Here is a 17,845-nt window from a genome sequence, read left to right as displayed (position 1 = left end):
TTATTATGGGTGGTTCATGCAGAAGTTTATTAATTTTGATTTATGGGGTAAGGACTGGTCTGAAGTAGTAAATAACTCAGTATAATTCCCAAATGTTTATAACTAATAGACAAATAAGAGTAACAGTAGCCACCCTTTATTAAAGAGTCGCTATGTGCTGAGTTACGTGCTTTACACTTACTTTCTCGTTTCATCATTACAATATTCCCGAGTAGGACTGTGATCCATCTTACTGGGTCTTCAGGAGGTGACTGAGTGGGTATCTGAGATGGGATTTCAACCCAGGCAGTCTGATTTCACAGCTCAAGCTTGGAACATCACTGCGGGCTCCCTTGCACTTCACTGCTGACCCAGACAGCAAGTAGACGTGCCTGGAAGCACCAGTTTTAGAACCAGCCTTAATGTAAATGTCAGCCTGATTTACAGTTAGAATGTCGATGGCTTATATATAGACTGTATAAGTGCCCAAGGATGCTTGAAAATCATTTTCCACGTGGTCCTCGGTGAGGTGTGTGCTGTGAAGCATTGGCACGTCGGAAAAAATCCTACCCTGGGAGATGTGGGCTCCAGCCCAGCTCACCATTAACTGGTTCTAGCAGTGGGCAGAGTACTTCTCTGGGCCCTCCGTTTCCTCACCTGTAAACTGGAAGTTGGGGAGGAGGTGGGAGAGACAGGCTGATGTGTTTTCAAGCCTCTTTGTGTGAGCAGGAGACTCAGTGGCTCCCTCTCTGCCCTGTGGTGGTTTGTCCCCAGGTCACTCTCATTCACTCCCGAATGGCCCTCGCAGACAAGGAGCTCCTGCCCTGTGTCCGGCAGGAAGTGAAGGAGATCCTGCTCCGGAAAGGCGTGCAGCTGCTGCTGAGTATGTGTCAGGCCCCTCCTGCCCTGCCCCTCTCCCTGGCCTGGTGAGACTTGGCTGAGGCTTGGTCCCTGCTCACAGCCTGAGCGTGGCCGCGCTCGACCCCAGGCTCTCTGTGTCCTGAGGTGGGGCTGCAGAGCCTGTGCAGCCTTGTCGTCCAGCTGGAGGTGTGTCCGTCCCCAGGCAGGGCAGAGGCCCCGGTACTTACGGGATTTTCCTGTCATGAAGGCAGCACTGTCCTGGCTGTTGCTTTGGATACAGTACAGGTGGTACCCATTTGTTGAATGGTTTAAAAAGTCATATAAAAGGGACTTCCCTGGCGGTCCAGTGGTTAAGACTCTGTGCTTCCAACGCAGGGGGCGCGAGTTCGATTCCTGATCAGGGAACTGAGATTCTATATGCTGTGTGGTGAGGCCAAAAAAAAAAAAAAAAAATCATACAAAAGATTTGACCTGAATTATGATATCTCTTTAGTGGAGAGAATAGGTGTTTTGGGTTTGTATTTTGAGGCTGGTGGAGAGCGTGGCTTCTGTCCAGAGCTGAAGGGAAGAGACCTACCCAGCGTGTTAGAGTGGGGCTCTCTCCCGGGAGTGTGACCCCCGCCCCCCAGTTCACGGGCCCGACACTCTCACCTTTTGCAGGGCGGGCGAGGTGTCTGCTCTCTGAGAGCCCTCCCGGCTCCTGGGCTCTGCAGAAGTGGCTGTGCAGCCCTCTGCCCGCCTGCACTTCCAGGCAGTGAGGAGAGTGGGCCGGCCCTGGACTTCCCTTGCTTACCCCTGTCGGTGGTGAGCCCAGAGGGCTCATCTTTCCTGGTTAGGAGTGGACATTCAGGGAGGCGTGGTTGAGGTCTTCCTCAAATAGCTTTTCCCAGAACCTCTTGGGAAACTCAGCCTCACTTCCCCAAATTGCTTCTTGGAACTTGCTTTCCATCGGATCCCTTGGGGCCAAATGTCCAGATTGTGCTTCTTGGGGTGGCGGAGCGGACCGGTCTCCAGCCCCCAGGCCAGCCCTGGCTTGGGCCCCCGCCTCGGTGGCGTGCCTGCCCTCTGCCAGCCTCCTGGTCACGGGCCTCCCCTGACAGGTGAGCGGGTGAGCAACCTGGAGGCGCTGCCTCTCAACAAGCATCGCGAGCACATCACGGTGCAGACGGACAAAGGCACGGAGGTGGCCGCCAACCTGGTGATCGCCTGCAGCGGTATCAAGATCAACAGTTCGGCCTACCGCAGCGCGTTTGGTAAGTGGGAGGCCGGGCCGTGACTCCTCCCCAGGCTGCCTCCTCCCCCTCCAGCCCCCCGAGAAGGCCCTGCAGGCCTCTCCCCCGAGGAACTGGCACTCCACCCTCCCACCCCCAGCCCCAGTCTCAACAGCTCATTCGGTCTCTTCAGACTTTAAATTTAGGTTCAGGGCCACTCTTGCTGGGCTTTCCTCAGCTGTGTTGATGGTGATTGAGGCCAGGGTGGCCAAAGTGACCAGAATCTTCCAAAATCGGATCCCACCCCCTAGTGGTGAGAGATGGGAACAGGTTTCAGAAGGAAGAAAAAGATCTATTTTTCTGTTACTTTCCTTGGAACACCAATGCAGAGGAAATTCCAGGGTCAGGCCTTTCTCTGTTCACAGGTGTGCTGCTCTCCCCAAACCCTGACCCAGACGTTTGCCACTTGAGCTTGGAAACGATCATGGGGAGAGGGGGGTAATGAGGCCTCCGTGCGTAAAGCTGAATATTGACCTATTGAGCTAACTGGAGGTGGGGGGAGCTGGACCCATGGCTCCATCTGTGAGCTGGAGGCTCAGTGGCTCCTTCTCAGGCCCCGAGGTGGCCATGTCCCCAGGTCCCCATCATTTACTGCCAGATACCTTTCCTGGACAAGAAGCTCCTGCTGTGTGTCTGGCAGGAAAGAATTATCCAATCCCAGAAGGAAGCTAGTCCAGGCCATGTGTAGGGCTGGGATCGGGGACTTATAATATACAGAGATCCCAGGACTTAACACCTAATGGTCCTAATGGTATGTTTTCAAAGGTAAATTCTTTTAAGTCCCTTAAAAAGAAAAGTTTATCATCTATTAAAGCCCTGCATTTATTTAAAAAAATCTGATCCACATTGAAAAGGAAATCCAAGACTGGGCTAGGGTGTAACTTAATCATCATAAGTGAGTCATTGTCAATCGTGGTAACTTACAAAGAGTCATGTGCGTTATATGAAATGACACTTGCTGGTCTTTCTGACCAGTTTCCACCCCAAAATAGTCACCTCGCCTTTGCAGGAAGAGTTCTGAGGGGGGGACTTCAGGCAGAAGTAAACCAGACAGGAGGTTTGCCTCTTGAGGATGTGCCTTTGGAGGGTAGCTGGACCGGCACCACAGCCCATCCTCACTGTGTTCCGGTGGCCACTTCTTGAGGCAGCTCAGGATCTTGGTTTCGGGCTGGTTTTCTCGCAGGTGATCAGCTGGCCAGCGACGGCGCTCTGAGAGTGAACGAGTACCTCCAGGTGGAGGGCTACAGCCACATCTACGCCATCGGTGACTGCGCCGATGTGAGGGAGCCCAAGATGGCCTATCACGCCAGCCTCCACGCCAGTGTCGCCGTGGCCAACATCGTCAACTCCATGAAACAGAGGCCCCTCAAAGCCTACAAGCCAGGTCAGGAAGCTCCCCACGCGGCACAGTTTTAAGAGAGTCGGGGTTAGAAACGGTGAAGCCTTTGTGGGCTTTACGATGCCTGACCGCTAGAACACACTCTCAAAGCTGGGGACAGAAACCTCGCCCAGAGCTCTAGGAAAGTATGTCAGGGACTTGCGCACGTTCCTGAAGGCCTTACGCATTTCCCTGCCCTGACACTGAAGGCCCCGGGAAGGGTCTGTGCCCTGGGAGTTGCAGGCCCATGGATGGTGAGCAGGATTCTAGTTTAGCGCACGGCTCTGCTTCACAGGTTCGCTGACGTTCCTCCTGGCCATGGGGAGAAATGACGGCGTGGGCCAGATCAGTGGCTTCTACGTGGGGCGGCTCATGGTTCGGCTGGCCAAGAGCCGGGACCTGTTGGTCTCCACGAGCTGGAAAACCATGCGGCAGTCTCCACCCTGATGGGGAGGCTGGGCGGGAGATAGGTACTGTCACCGCCCGGCGATCAGATTTCTTGACAAATGGTACCCGCTTGACAAATGCCAAAGGGCAAAAGCTCTTTTCCTGGAGTAAGATGTCAGTGATGTACTGACCAGAAACACAACTTAGACAAAACCAAAAACTGGGAGAGAGAGAGAGGGATATTGGTGTTAAAAGAAAAAGACACCCTTAAAGGAGTCTTTCTGTTTCAAAGGTCTGCTGGCTGAATGGTTCACTTGGTCCTGGGGAGGGCACAGCCCACCTTCTCTACCCCAGCCTCCTCTTGGGTGTGTGTGTGTGTGTGTGTGTGTGTGTGTGTGTGCGCGCGCGCGTGCACATGGTGTGTGGCCTTCAGAGCTCTCAGAGTATGGGCGAGAGCTCAGTATCCTGGTGGCAGGAAGGGTCTCCCTGTCTGTAAGGGCAGGAAGGAGGGCCTGCACAAGGAGACCAGCTAAGGAAGGGGGACTGGGGTGGAGAGATGGCCTACATCCCAACCTCTCCCATCACATTAGGAGGTGGGGAAGCCTATAACATCCTGCAACACTCAGGTTGTTAATTGGAGCTTAATTTTAAACTGTTAGACCCTACCGTCTTTACTCTTCATGAATCTTTCTATATTTCTATTTTTAGATCCTGATTATATACCATAGGTTGTATTTAAGAAGCGTTAGATAAAATTTCCCTCCTGGTGAGTCCATCCTAATGGAGAGAGTTTTTTTATAAAGCTAACGGGTTAAGACAGAAACCTGGCCTGCCAGCTGCTGGGGGTGTTTAAAGAAAGACAGCCAAGCTAGCGTGACCGTCGGGTGGGTCGCCATCCTGCTAACATTCAGGGAGCAGAGGAGGTTTCAGTAGGTGAACCCCTGCATGCTTCCAGGCTACTGTCTTAGGCAAATTTGTAAGTGACAAAACTCCAGCCAATGCTGGGGCAGGGGTACCCTGTGGGAACCTTTGCAGTTCTGTGCTTCTTGTTTCTTGGTCAACCCCAATGTCACTTATCTGGAGGTGTAGCCATGTGGCAATAATGCCTGCCACCAATTATGTTAAGGTATAAAAATGACTCCTCTGTTTGGGAGAGGACTTCTAATCAGGATAAACCTATTTTGGACCACATGGGCAAGATCTCTAAGGCAGAAGTTGTTGATGAGTTCATCTGAATAAATTCAGGCCCTGCCCCAGCCCACCCTACCCCTCCCTGCCCACTTTTTTTTTTTTTTTTGCAGTATGCGGGCCTCTCACTGTTGTGGCCTCTCTCGTTGCGGAGCACAGGCTCCGGATGCGCAGGCTCAGCGGCCATGGCTCACGGGCCCAGCCGCTCCGCGGCATGTGGGATCTTCCCGGACCGGGGCACGAACCCGTGTCCCCTGCATCGGCAGGCAGACTCTCAACCACTGCGCCACCAGGGAAGCCCCCTGCCCACTTTTAATGGTAACCTCTGGGTACTTGGCCAGAATTCTTAGGATACCACCCTCACGAGGGTTCTTGGTCTGTCCTGTCTGGGCTGTGGCCCAGGTCTGTTCCATTTTGTTGCCCAGGCCTAAGTGAGACTGTGCCTTTGTCCCAAAGGATGGCCACCCCAGGGAGGCTTCACCCAGTCCTCCATTCCCGTGGACCACAGCCAACCAGGCTCCCCTTCTGGAAGTGGGACCTGTTGCCTGAGAAACACAAGCCATTCCGTGCCATCTGACCTGGGGCCTAGCATGGTGGGAGTCTCAGCTCCATAGTGATAGGCCTGGTTCTATTTATAACATTCTTAAGTTTCCACCCATAGGGACACAGTTCTCCAGACTGAGCAAGATGTTACAATAAAAGAGTATGTTGTAAGAAAGACACTGGATCTTTTATTTTTTTTTCCTTTCATTTTCTTTTTCTTTAAAAAAAACAAAACAAAACAAAAGCCTGAAGCAAAATCTTTCTAGGAGTAGTTACAGATATTATAGGGGTAAGGGTAGGGGCACTAAAACAGAAAGAAAAGCACCAGTAAGATGCCTTTCTAATTTTCTTCTCTCCATCACTGAATACAGACAGCCAACAAAGCCCAAGTCACTTCTTTGCCCTCTTCCCTTGCAAAAAAGGAGAAACAGAAGATTTTAAGAATTTTGAAAGGATTTTGTGTATGTGAGTGTGTAAAAGTCAATGCTATAAATCTAAAACGAAGTCTGTTTTTTTAAAAAAGTTCTAAAACAACAGGAAGAAAACACATGGAAAGAAACCCCTGGTGGAGACCTGGTTAATTACAGACTGAGGCTCTTTTTAACGAGAATATAAAATGCAGAGGGCTCTTCCCGTGGGCAGGACCTGCTCCCGCAGCCTCTGCCACCCACTTCCCTTTCAGCTGCCCTCCGCTCCCCTGCCGTCACCCTTCCTCTCTCCTTTTAAAAGATAAAACCCAGCTCCTGTGACTTTGATCCTTCTGATTCCGGATGGTGAGCGCGGTGGCCACCAGTGGGCGCGGGGCGGCTACTTGGCATCAAGCTTGGCCATCTCCTGCACATAGATGCCGATGCTCTCGCTGTCGAAGAGCAGGAAGTAGACGTTCTTCAGTGAGGATGCGCTCGAGTCGTCGAAGTGGGCCGAGATGGCTTTGAGGGTCACCTGGGCTGCCGTCTGTTTGGGGAAGCAGTTTCTGTGCCAAAGAAAGAGAAGAGCTGACATCACTTTGGTCCTGGGACCCATGGAGTAACTCTGCCCTCAGCCCGGGGTAGGGGCAATGTGGTTCCTTCTCATCTTGGCACCAGGTCCTTGTTCCTATCTCTCGGGGTCTCACCGTGTGCAGGCTGGTCCACGCATGATCCCCTTTCACCTCAGAAGAGGGACAGCCCAGGAGGGGGACAGACAGGGCACACTGTCCCCACTTCACATATGCCACACTGGCTCAGAGTGGCACAATGGTTTTAGGGCTGGCTGGTGAGCAGTGGCCTGTGTTTGAATCTATGTGGCCTGACTCAAGTCCAGCTGAGCTTTAAAAACTACCAACTCAACTAACACAACATTGTTAATCAACTATACTCCAATATAAAATAAAAGTTAAAAACAAACAAACAAAAAACCCCTACCAACTCAGCATTTTAAAAAGCCAATATAGGGCTTCCCTGGTTGCGCAGTGGTTGAGAGTCCGCCTGCCGATGCAGGGGACACGGGTTTGTGCCCCAGTCTGGGAAGATCCCACATGCCGCGGAGCGGCTGGGCCCGTGAGCCATGGCCGCTGAGCCTGCGCGTCCGGAGCCTGTGCTCCGCAATGGGAGAGGCCACAGCAGTGAGAGGCCCGCGTACCGCAAAAAGGAAGGAAAAAGAAAAAAAAAGCCAATATAGGGAATTCGCTGGCGTTCCAGTGGTTAGGACTGCATACTTTCAGTGCCGAGGGCGTGGGTTCAATCCCTGGTCAGGGAACTAAGATCCCATAAGCCTCGCAGCACGGCAAAAAAAAAAAAAAGGCAATATAGGTTTTATTAGTTCCCTCAAAACTGGTTTACATGCTGAACAGATTGTTTATTAAAGGGCAATAATGTATGCTCAAAAGTAAATCTTCATTAATTCCTGTTTCATGCATTTCGTGTTCCTCTCGCTAACCTGTGTGGACGTGCCAATGTAATTTGAGCAGTGACGATTCTGAGCAGGGCCCCAAAAGCCCCAGAATGCCATGGTGGAGCTGTGCGCCAGGGACGCAGCCATTGTGACACCCCTGATCATTTGGGGTCAGCCACCAAGCCCCTTGGGCGGGTCCAGGATTGGCCCGCCTAATAAGAATTCTTCTCACTCGGCTGCCCCGTCCCAAGCCCAGAACATCTCGGCACGTGGGCCCAGCTATGCAAAGAATTCAACCCGCAGTGCCTCCAGGCCAGGCTGTGGAGACCCAGCGCTGCCTGCTCAGGTTGAGATAGGATTACGGCAGGAAGCTAGGCCTCATTCCTTCCTTCTTCGCCTTCCTGTGACTCGGCTGTAACAGAATGTCTTCAGAGTGCAAATCATATCTGCGCTACAGAGGGGCTTCTCAGGAGAAAGGGTGTTCAAAATTAAAGCAATAACTCACACTGGCTGTGAGCGTGAGGGGAGAGGCCCTGCTACACGTGAGGGCAGACAGCCTCATTATTTACCTGAAATACTGCTCCCATGCCCAGTCGGGGTCTGTGGCAATTAGAGCAATCATTTCTCCAACCCCTAAAAGCAAGCCCTTGCTGAGAGCCTTTCACTTCTCCAGCCTCAGCCTCGAGGCTCTCCCAGCCCCAGAGCAGCACCGGAATCCCCTGGGGATTCTGCGATTGGCATCCTAACCCCGTGGGCTCTCCGCTGCTGGTCTGTGGACCACACTTGGAGGAGCAAGTGCCTTTGAGCCTGGTGTTTCGGATCCAGTGCTCTAGACTGGGATAGCTGGCAGGAACGTGGCTCTCAGAAGGCTCTCAGAAGAGAACTCTGCCTCCTGCTCCTCCCAGAATGGGCTTTATCCCTGCATTTTTTTTTTTTTAATTTTTTTTTTATTGCAGTACACGGGCCTCTCACTGTTGTGGCCTCTCCCGTTGCGGAGCACAGGCTCCGGACGCACAGGCTCAGCGGCCATGGCTCACGGGCCCAGCCACTCCGCGGCATGTGGGATCTTCCCGGACCGGGGCCCGAACCCATGTCTCCTGCATCGGCAGGCGGACTCTCAACCACTGCGCCACCAGGGAAGCCCTCTCCCTGCATTTTGAAGGATGGAAACTGCGTCTCTTGCTCTATCGCCTGGTCAACGTGCTTGGCTGTGCTGGCAGCCCTTGGTCACGTCCTCTGGGATGGCCAGACTGGATGTGACCAAGTCAGGGAGCAGCTGGTCCCCACCGAGAAGGCTGGACAAGCGGACCCAGCACCCTTGCCACACCCCTGGAGGAGAACATCTTACCTGCCGCTGGGGAAGGGCGGGAACGCCACCGACTTCAGCTTCTTGTCCTCTGCTGCCGACAGGCAGTTTTTGATGGTCTCTTCAAGCTGTTCTTCACATTTGTCGGAGCCCCACTGAGGGATGTGACAGTGGATGACGAATTTGGCTGCAAGTCCGCTGGACTGGCTGACGGCGGCTGGGACACGACAGAGAAATGCCACAGGTTATTTCCTACGTCTTCACCTTAAGCCAGGGGGTTAGGCTCAATTGCCTGTGTCCCTCTTAGGAGAGTAGGAGCCGTATCAGAATTGCTTTTGACAGTTGGCACAAGCTTTGGGTAAACACACTGAAAGCTGATGTGACAGCATGTCACACACTCTCACATGGTCTGCCTCCTGGTTAGGTGACTCCTAATCAAAGGTACACAGTGGAATCGTCTCTGATCCCTGGAAATTGTGAATGTTTCCTTACATGGCAAAAGGGTCTTTGCTGGTGTGATTAAGTGAAGGATTGTGAGATGAGAAGTTTACCCTGGACTCTCCAGTTGAGCCCTAAGTGTAATCACACAGGTTCTAATAAGAGGGAGGCAGGGAAGTCAAAGGTAGGAGAAGGTGCTGTGATGAAGGAACAGGAGTTGGAGTGATGCATCCAGGAGCCAAGGAATGCAGGAGCCTAGAAGCCGGAACAGGCAAGGGACGGCTGCTCTAAGAAGGAACCAGCCCTGCCAGCACCTCGATTTTGGCTTCTTAAGACTCATTGTGGGGAATTCCCTAGCGGTCCAGTGGTTAGGACTGTGCCGAGGGCGTGGGTTCAATCCCTGGTCGGGGAACTAAGGTCCTGCAAGCTGCGCAGCATGGCCAAAACAAACAGACGAGAAAACTGCCTAAAAAAATAAAGGTTATAAAAAAAAAAAGACTCATTGTGGACTTCTGACTCCAGAACGCTAACACAGTACACTTGTGTTGTTTGTTGCTACCAAGTTTGTGCTAATTTGTTAGAGCAGCGATTGGAAACCAATGCAACGGCTTTTTAAAAATGGACAAGCCCTCCCTTCTTGCCCCGTCTGAGATCCTGACTTGGTAGGTCTGATGCAGGCCTTGCGCTTGGTGATTTGAGGACCCTCCATAAATTTAGAACCGATCTACTGGGTTGTACGCATCCTCAGACAGGGACTGCCCTTTCGATCATCTCTACATACCTGAGGAGCCTACAGGGAGCAAGTGTTCACAGCGGGTTGTGAAATTGGATTATGCCTGCCTTGTCTCATAATTTCAGTTCATACTCCCTACTTTTATTTTTCACCCCACCCCCAAACCTATTTCCCATCAGTGACAGAGCTGATAACGAGGAACACCCGGGAAGTCCCTGTGGCCGTTGATCCCTGGAGAGGGGGCTGGGCCTGATCCACTGGCCACTCTGACCCCACATGCTGCTTGCCCCTAAGCTGCCCACCTTGTGGAGCTGGGGCTCTGTGCCATTCAAGGAGCCGGGTGTAGCAAAGGTCCCCAACCCTCCCGCAGTGGCCAGGCTCTGGGAGCCTGGGGGAGTTCAGGCAGGCTGTGGCCGCTACGGGCTGTGTTTGTAACAAATGTACGTGTGTCTGTTTTAGGGCAGTGTGTGGGGTTGGTTTGAAAGACTTATTTGAAATATATGATGCCCGCCCAGCATGTGAGCCGTGTTTCCTAGTGACGCCCACAGTGCTGGAGAGGCTGTGACTGCACATGCCAGGGCTGGTGGAGACAGATGCAAGGGGCGTCCCCCGCCTGTCAGCTACGGCTGTGAACGCCTCGCCTTCCCAGTGCCCAGCTGGCGCCAACCATCTGATTAGTGAATGAGTGAGTGAAGGAATCAGTCAATATAAATACTGAGGAGGCAGTGGGTATGACTGGTTGACTCTATGACCTTGTACATTTGCACACCAGAAACGGAACGTCCCTGTCGGCCTTGTAGTCCAAGGGAACCCAGTACCCTGGGGATGGGCCCTTCCTGCTTGCGGCAAATTCCCTGAGGCCCTTACTGCTCTCATGTGCTGGAGAGATTCCAGCTCTTTACACACCGGGTAATGATCATGTTACCAGCTGAATGGTATTCTTTTTTTTTTTTTTTAATATTTATTTGTTTATTTGGCTGTGCCGGGTCTTAGTTGTGGCACGTGGGATCTAGTTCCCTGACCAGGGATCGAACCCGGAACCTATGCATTGGGAGTGTGGAGTCCTACCTACTGGACCACCAGGGAAGCCCTTGAATGGTATTCTTTTTAATGTTAAAGTCAGTTTATTTTTTTAAATAAATTTATTTATTTTATTTTTGGCTGCATTGGGTCTTCGTTGCTGCGCGTGGGCTTTCTCTAGTTGCAGTGAGCAGGGGCTACTCTTCCTTGCCGTGCGCAGGCTTCTCATTGAAGTGGCTTCTCTTGTTGCAGAGCATGGGCTCTAGGCGCACGGGCTTCAGGAGTTGTGGCATGCGGGCTCAGTAGCTGTGGCTCACAGGCTCTAGAGGGCAGGCTCAGTAGTTGTGGCGCATGGGCTTAGTTGCTTCGTGGCATGTGGGATCTTCCTGGACCAGGGCTTGAACCCGTGTCCCCTGTATTGGCAGGCAGATTCTTAACCACTGCGCCACCAGGGAAGCCCTAAAGTCATTTTAAATAAGAGGAATATACCACTAACAGCAATGTTAAGTCAAACATTTAATCAGGAAAAAAATGGCACGCCTTCTCATCCTTCTGACGCCCGCTATTTACACTAGATTTTGAAGGTAGTCCATGATAGCATATCAGCCTAAAACAAAGTATTTCCATGGCAACTGGAAATGGAAACCTTGGCTTGTAGTTGTAAGAATTTATAGTGTTCTTTACAGGTGCCAAGGTCAAGGTCAAGTGATCTCAGGGCTTGGGACACTGATATTTGGTAGAAGCATCTGCTAATACTCTTTATGTGATGTGATGTCACCTGGTGAGGACCATGCTCTGAGGATGGCAGTGCAGCTGCAAAGGGCCTCCAGAACCTTTCCTCAGGCGAGCCCACCTTCTCAGGGTCACCACAGCGAAGGGGACTGCAGGGTGGCCTCTTGTCTGGCTGGGAAGCTGCTGCTGCTAATCCTTGGTCTCCGCGACACTGTGCTTTTCCTCCTGTCTCAGGTTCCTGCAACAGCCCCTCTTCCCCCTGCCCGCCGAGGCCCGGTGCTCTTCTCTCTGCTGCCCGACGTGCTTGACCCTGGCTTTTAAACAGCCATCTGCAAACCATTTTCGTCCTCAGTTTTCACCCCCTGCTTACCAGTGACATTGCTGGTGCCCCAGGTCCAACCTGTGCCCAAGAAAATCATCATTCACTCCCAAAGCCTGATTCCCCTTTCTCCATCTCTGTCGCCGGCACCACCTGTCGGTTTCCTCTGACTTGTCTCATTCCAGGCCCATCTGCTTCATTTCTACCGCCACCTCCCACCCCTGTCCCATCCACCTTCCTGGCTGGAATCAGGATGCATTTTACAATGGCTGTGGGCTTGGACTGAGATGAGTTCTTCCAGAGGGAAGTTGCATTTGCTTCTGTGTCACCTGGGGACCCTACCATACCCAGGTCATGTCCCACTAACTTTCCTGATTGAAGTTTTTGGGCCACAGTGGATTCAGCTGCAAATCCACAGGAGTACCAGCTTGTGGTTCAAGTTCCCTAGTGAGGTTTTTTGTCCCCCTCTGTCCACCCAATGCCAAGGTCAAGACAGGTACTTGGGGCTTCCCTGGTGGCACAGTGGTTAAGAATCCACCTGCCGATGCAGGGGACATGGGTTCAAGCCCTGGTCCAGGAAGATCCCACATGCCACGGAGCAACTAAGCCTGTGCGCCATAGCTACTGAGCCTGCGCTCTAGAGCACGCAAGCCACAACTACTGAAGCCCGCGTGCTTAGAGCCCATGCTCTGCAACAAGAGAAGCCACCGCAATGAGAAGCCTGCGCACAGCAAGGAAGAGTAGCCCCTGCTCGCCACAACTAGAGAAAGCCTGCGCCCAGCAATGAAGACCTAACACAGCCAAAAATAAGTAAATAAATTTATTAAGAAAAAAAAAGGTACTTGCTGCCCTTTCTGCATGGTAGTTCATGTCTTGCTAGCTCTTAAACTGAATGTGTCCTGGCTTTGTGTGGGGTCTCCTACTGGACACTCCATCTTGGAAATTTATTCTTTCTTACAATAAGGGCATATCTTACAACGGATGGTGTTTTGAAATTAAATGAAATATGGTGTCAGACCCTGATGAACTGTCTCCCCTTTTCCAGATTCACCCTCACCAATCCCTTCTTCCCAGGGAGCTACCACTGTTTGGCCCCAGGGCCATGGATACTTAGAGCTGACAGATATGCCCCGATTTCTTAGCTCCTGCTTGTTTCCTACAGCCCTCTCCTTCCTTCTGGATTCACTTCTGTTTCTCCCAGTGAGGCCTCTGTGGTCCTTTCAGCAAGAGTCTCAGGGCTTCTGACTCTCAATTTTTGCATGTCTGTAATTCTGCATCTTTCACCCTCCCTGTTGAATAATAACAAAGTAATACATGGACTTCTTAGTTGACAGTTTCCCCTCAGTGCTTTGAAGATATTCTTTTCTGTCTCCAAGCATCCTTTGTTGCTGATGAGGAGCCGGCTGTCAGGAGAACCAGTTGGGTTCGTTGGGTTGCTTTTCAGGTTTCTCTTGATTTTTCAGCTTTAGAGATGTCACCACGATGGGCCAGGTTTTGTGTGGTTTTTTTGGGTTTGTTTTTGGTTTAGCCACACCACGTGGCTTTCAGGATCTTTCTCAGGATTGAGCTCGGGCCCTCGGCAGTGGAAGCGTGGAGTCCTAACCACTGGACTGCCAGGGAATTCCTGATGGGCCAGGATTTGGATTTATTTTGATTTCATATACTCAGTGTTTTCAACCTGAGGACTCGTGGGTTTGATTCTGGAAAATTCTCAGCCATGATCTTCTTTTGTTGTTGTTTTTAAATTGAGGGATAGTTGATTTACAACATGTTAGTTTCTGGTGCGCTTCAAAACTTTTATAGATTACACTTCATTCAAAGTTATTATAAAATATTGGCTACATTGGCTGTATTCCCTGTGTTGTACAATATATCCTTGTAGCTTATTTATTTCACACGTAGTAGTTTGTATCTCTTCATCTTTTCACATATTGCCTCTCTACCTCCTATTTTCTGCCTCTGGAACTGTTTAGAAGCGTGTTGGAGGCTCTCACTCTATGTAGAGAAGCTATTTTTCTCTCCTTCCCACCCCATCAGGCAGTTTGCAAGACCCCCGCAGTTAGGATCCTGTCCTACAAGGATGATTCAGGGCTCTGTCTCATGGTCATATAGGGGAGGCGGTAGATCCAGACACTGAGCCAGTGGGCCACGTGGCCCTGGGCCTGGGCGAGGGGCTCTCTGCTCCCTTCTGCTACTCTAGAAAACAGAGTTCACACGAGCCATAGCCCTGGGTGGCGGTCAGAGCCTTGGCTTCCTGTAAGAGCTTGGGAGTTGCATCCAGCCCTTGCTTTGAGCAGCGAGCCTGGCTCTGGTCCCCTCCAAGCGTGAGGTGACTCCGTTCCCATCAGCAGGTAAGAGTTGACCTCCTGATGGCTCTGCATGTTACCAGACCTGGAGCCCAGCCCGCGGCTTCCACGTCCCCCTGCTGCTGCTGCCTGCAGCTCTTCTCTGTCCACATGGATGTTTATTTATTTATTTATTTAGCCACGCCGTGCGGCACGTGGGATTTTAGTTCCTTGACCCGGGACCGAACCCGTGCTCCCTGCATTGGGAGTGTGGAATCTTAACCACTGGACCGCCAGGGAAGTCCTGGATATTTATTTTATATTTCAGTGTGGCTCTGTCTTAAAATTTTAAAAAGGAAATTCTATCTATCATCGTATGGGGAGTGGTATGTGCAGACTGTAAAGTGCAGACTCATGTTCTGTCTTGACCGGAAGCCCCATTACTTTTCTAACTATCAAATCTGATCATCACATTCCCCAGCTCCTACTCTCATCTGTATAGGGTCAAATCCAGACCCTTAGCACAGCCCAAGGGCAAGGCTCATCTCTGACCGCCATTCCTCTCTTTCTCCCTGCTGCTCCTGTCTGAGCCTTCTCACACACAGGTCTTATATCCTCCCTGGCGCCTCCCCAACTCCCCCAAGCAGAGAGCATGGCTCCCTCTCTGTGCCCCACTTGTGTGTCTCTTTCTCCTCCTCGACTGTCCAGTGCTTGAGGGCAGGAGTGGGTTTTATTTGTCTTTGGAGCCCCAGCACCAGGGCAGCACTTGGCACTGACTAGATGGTTCCTGGAGGTCGGCGGGTACACGGATCTGAAGTTGGGCCCGCCTGTCAAAAAGTTACCCAATATTCTTGAAAATAAGCGTTCAAACAAAAACCTGTGCACAAATGTTCAGAGCAGCTGTATTCACAAGAGCCAAAGGTGGAAACAACCCAAATGATGAATGGATAAACAAATGGAATAGTATTCAGTCATAGAAAGGAATGAAGTGCTGATACACGGTACAACATGGATGAACCTTGAAAACATTTTAAGTGAAAGAAGCCAGACACAGAAGATCACATATTTATACGATTCCACTTACATGAAACATCCAGAAGAGGCAAGTCCATCAAAACAGAAGGCGGACTAGTGGCTGCCAGGGGTTGGGGGAGGGACGACGTGACTACTTGATGGGTGTGGGGTTTCCACAGAAGGTGATAAAAAGTTCTGGGACTAGATAGTGGTGATGGAGAACAGCACTGAGTGTACTCAATGCCACCACATTGTACAATGTTTGAAGGTTACAATGGTAAATTTTGTCATGTGTATTTACCACACACACACAAAGTTACCCAATTGCTCTAGACCATTTTGGGGTGAGCTGGGATGCAAATTGGCTTGAACTATCCAGACACTTTATAGTCCCCAAAGTGTACGAAATGATCTACGCAGGCCTGCTCAAATTATCTGAGAGATGCTAAAATAGCTTCCTGATTGGTTATGGCCTCTTTTGCTCTGCAAACTGAATGTGCGTGGAGCATGTTATGCTGGAGGGGAAGGTGGTGAGGCTGTGCAGGGAACATGGCCTGATTCCACACTTACCTTCAGCTACTTCCAAAGGGCCCTGGGACTTGCGAAGCTCCTTTACTGTTTCCAAGAACTCTTTCCCCCCAGCCTTTTCCAAGGCCTTACCTGTGAAGGAAACAATGGAAATCCATTGTGGTTGCTCTTTTCAGTCATTAATTACACTGACAGAGTTTTACTAGGCCTTAAAAAAATTGCTTAGAAAGTAGGAATCAAACTTTGCAATTGAAATCCTGTTTGCCAGTGGTCACTGGTGACAGGGGTCCCTGGGCTTCTGTCCAGTGGGACTTCGATTTTAGCAAACTCTTTTGTTTTAAAGAATTATTTAATATTTTATTTTATTTTATATTGCTTCTAATGTATCATAGGAGTTACTTCCCCAAAATGTTAATCACAGCTGGATTGATATTGCTAGTATCTGATACTAGCAATACTAGTATCAGATAAAATAGACTTTAAAATAAAGACTGTCACAAGAGATAAGGAGGGACACTACATAATGATCAAAGGATCAACCCAAGAAGAAGATATAACAATTATAAATGTTTATGCACCCAACACAGGAGCACCTCAATACATAAGGCAAATGCTAACAACCATGAAAGGAGAAATCAAGAGTAACACATTAATAGTAGGGGACTTTAATACCCCACTTATACCTATGTACAGAGCATCCAAACAGAAAATAAATTAAGAAACAGAAGCTTTAACTGACACAACAGACCAGATAGATTTAATTGATATTTATAGAACATTCCACCCAAAAGTGGCAGAATACACTGTCTTCTCAAGTGCACATGGAACATTCTCCAGGATAGATCACATCTTGGGTCACAAATCAAGCCTTGGAAAATTTTTAAAAATTGAAATCGTATCAAGCATCTTTTCTGACCACAATGGAAATCAATTACAGGAAAAAAAAATGTAAAAAACACAAATACATGGAGGCTAAATAGTGCACTTCTAAATAACCAAGAGATCACTGAAGAAATCAAAGAAAAAATAACAAAATACATAGAAACAAATGACAATGAAAGCGTGACAACATAAAACCTATGGGACACAGCAAAAGCAGTTCTAAGAGGGAAGTTTATAGCCGTTCAATCTCACCTCAAGAAACAAGAAAAATCTCAAATAAACAGTCTAACCTTACACCTAAAGCAACTAGAGAAAGAAGAACAAAGAAAACCCAAAGTCAGTAGAGGGAAAGAAATCATAAAGGTCAGAGCAGAAATAAATGAGATAGAAACAAAGAAAACAATAGCAAAGATCAATAAAACTAAAAGCTGGTTCTTTGAGAAGATAAACAAAATTGATAAACACTTAGCCAGACTCATCAAGAATAAAAGGGAGGGCTTCCCTGGTGGCGCAGTGGTTGGGAGTCCGCCTGCCAATGCAGGGGATGCGGGTTCGTGCCCCGGTCCGGGAGGATCCCGCGTGCCGTGGAGCGGCTGGGCCCGTGAGCCATGGGCACTGAGCCTGCGTGTCCGGAGCCTGTGCTCCGCAACGGGAGAGGCCACAGCAGTGAGAGGCCCGCGTACCGCAAAAAAAAGAAAAAAAAAAAAAGAATAAAAGGGAGAGGACGCAAATCAATAAATTTAGAAATGAAAAAGGAGAGATCACAACTGACACTGCAGAAATACAAAGGATTATAAGAGACTACTACAAACAACTAGATGCCAATAAAATGGACAACCATGAAGAAATGGACAAATTCTTTGAAAGGTACAATTTTCTAAGACTGAAACAGGAAGAATTAGAAAATATAAACAGACCTATCACAAGTAGCGAAATTGAAACCATAATTAAAAATCTTCCAACAAACAAAAGTCCAGGACCAGATGGCTTCACAAGCAAATTCTATCAAACATTTAGAGAAGAGCTAACACTGATCCTTCTCACACTACCAAAAAATTGCAGAGGGAGAAACACTCCCAAATTCATACTATGAAGCCACCATCACCCTG

General features: G+C 49.9%; 2 protein-coding genes across 11 annotated transcripts in view; one reads left to right on the top strand and one right to left on the bottom strand.

Annotated features, from left to right (window-relative positions):
* Positions 1-17,845, top strand: part of AIFM2 (apoptosis inducing factor mitochondria associated 2) — a 35,903-nt gene that overhangs the window by 10,461 nt on the left and 7,597 nt on the right. For 5 of the 9 annotated variants that reach the window (XM_033407579.2, XM_033407573.2, XM_033407575.2 and 2 more), the window contains exons 6-8: positions 754-862; positions 1,941-2,093; positions 3,295-3,495. In XM_033407579.2, coding sequence (XP_033263470.1) covers positions 754-862; positions 1,941-2,093; positions 3,295-3,495 — 463 coding nt within the window. The other 4 variants (XM_033407578.2, XM_033407577.2, XM_049697307.1 and 1 more) reach the window with 4 other exon arrangements.
* Positions 5,776-17,845, bottom strand: part of LOC101270241 (core histone macro-H2A.2) — a 53,717-nt gene continuing 41,647 nt past the window's right edge. Inside the window, exons 7-9 of one of the 2 annotated variants that reach the window (XM_004280788.4) lie at positions 15,897-15,986; positions 8,828-9,002; positions 5,776-6,580 (exon numbers count right to left, since the gene is read on the bottom strand). In XM_004280788.4, the coding sequence (XP_004280836.1) occupies positions 6,415-6,580; positions 8,828-9,002; positions 15,897-15,986 (431 nt within the window). In that variant the 3' untranslated portion in view covers positions 5,776-6,414. The remainder of the gene's footprint in view (positions 6,581-8,827; positions 9,003-15,896; positions 15,987-17,845) is intronic. The other variant, XM_033407580.2, reaches the window with a different exon arrangement.

The sequence above is a fragment of the Orcinus orca genome, chromosome 14 (genome assembly GCF_937001465.1).
Source record: "Orcinus orca chromosome 14, mOrcOrc1.1, whole genome shotgun sequence".
Taxonomy (NCBI): Eukaryota; Metazoa; Chordata; class Mammalia; order Artiodactyla; family Delphinidae; genus Orcinus; species Orcinus orca.
Note: the sequence above shows the minus strand (reverse complement) of the source record. Positions and strands in the feature narration are given on the sequence as shown.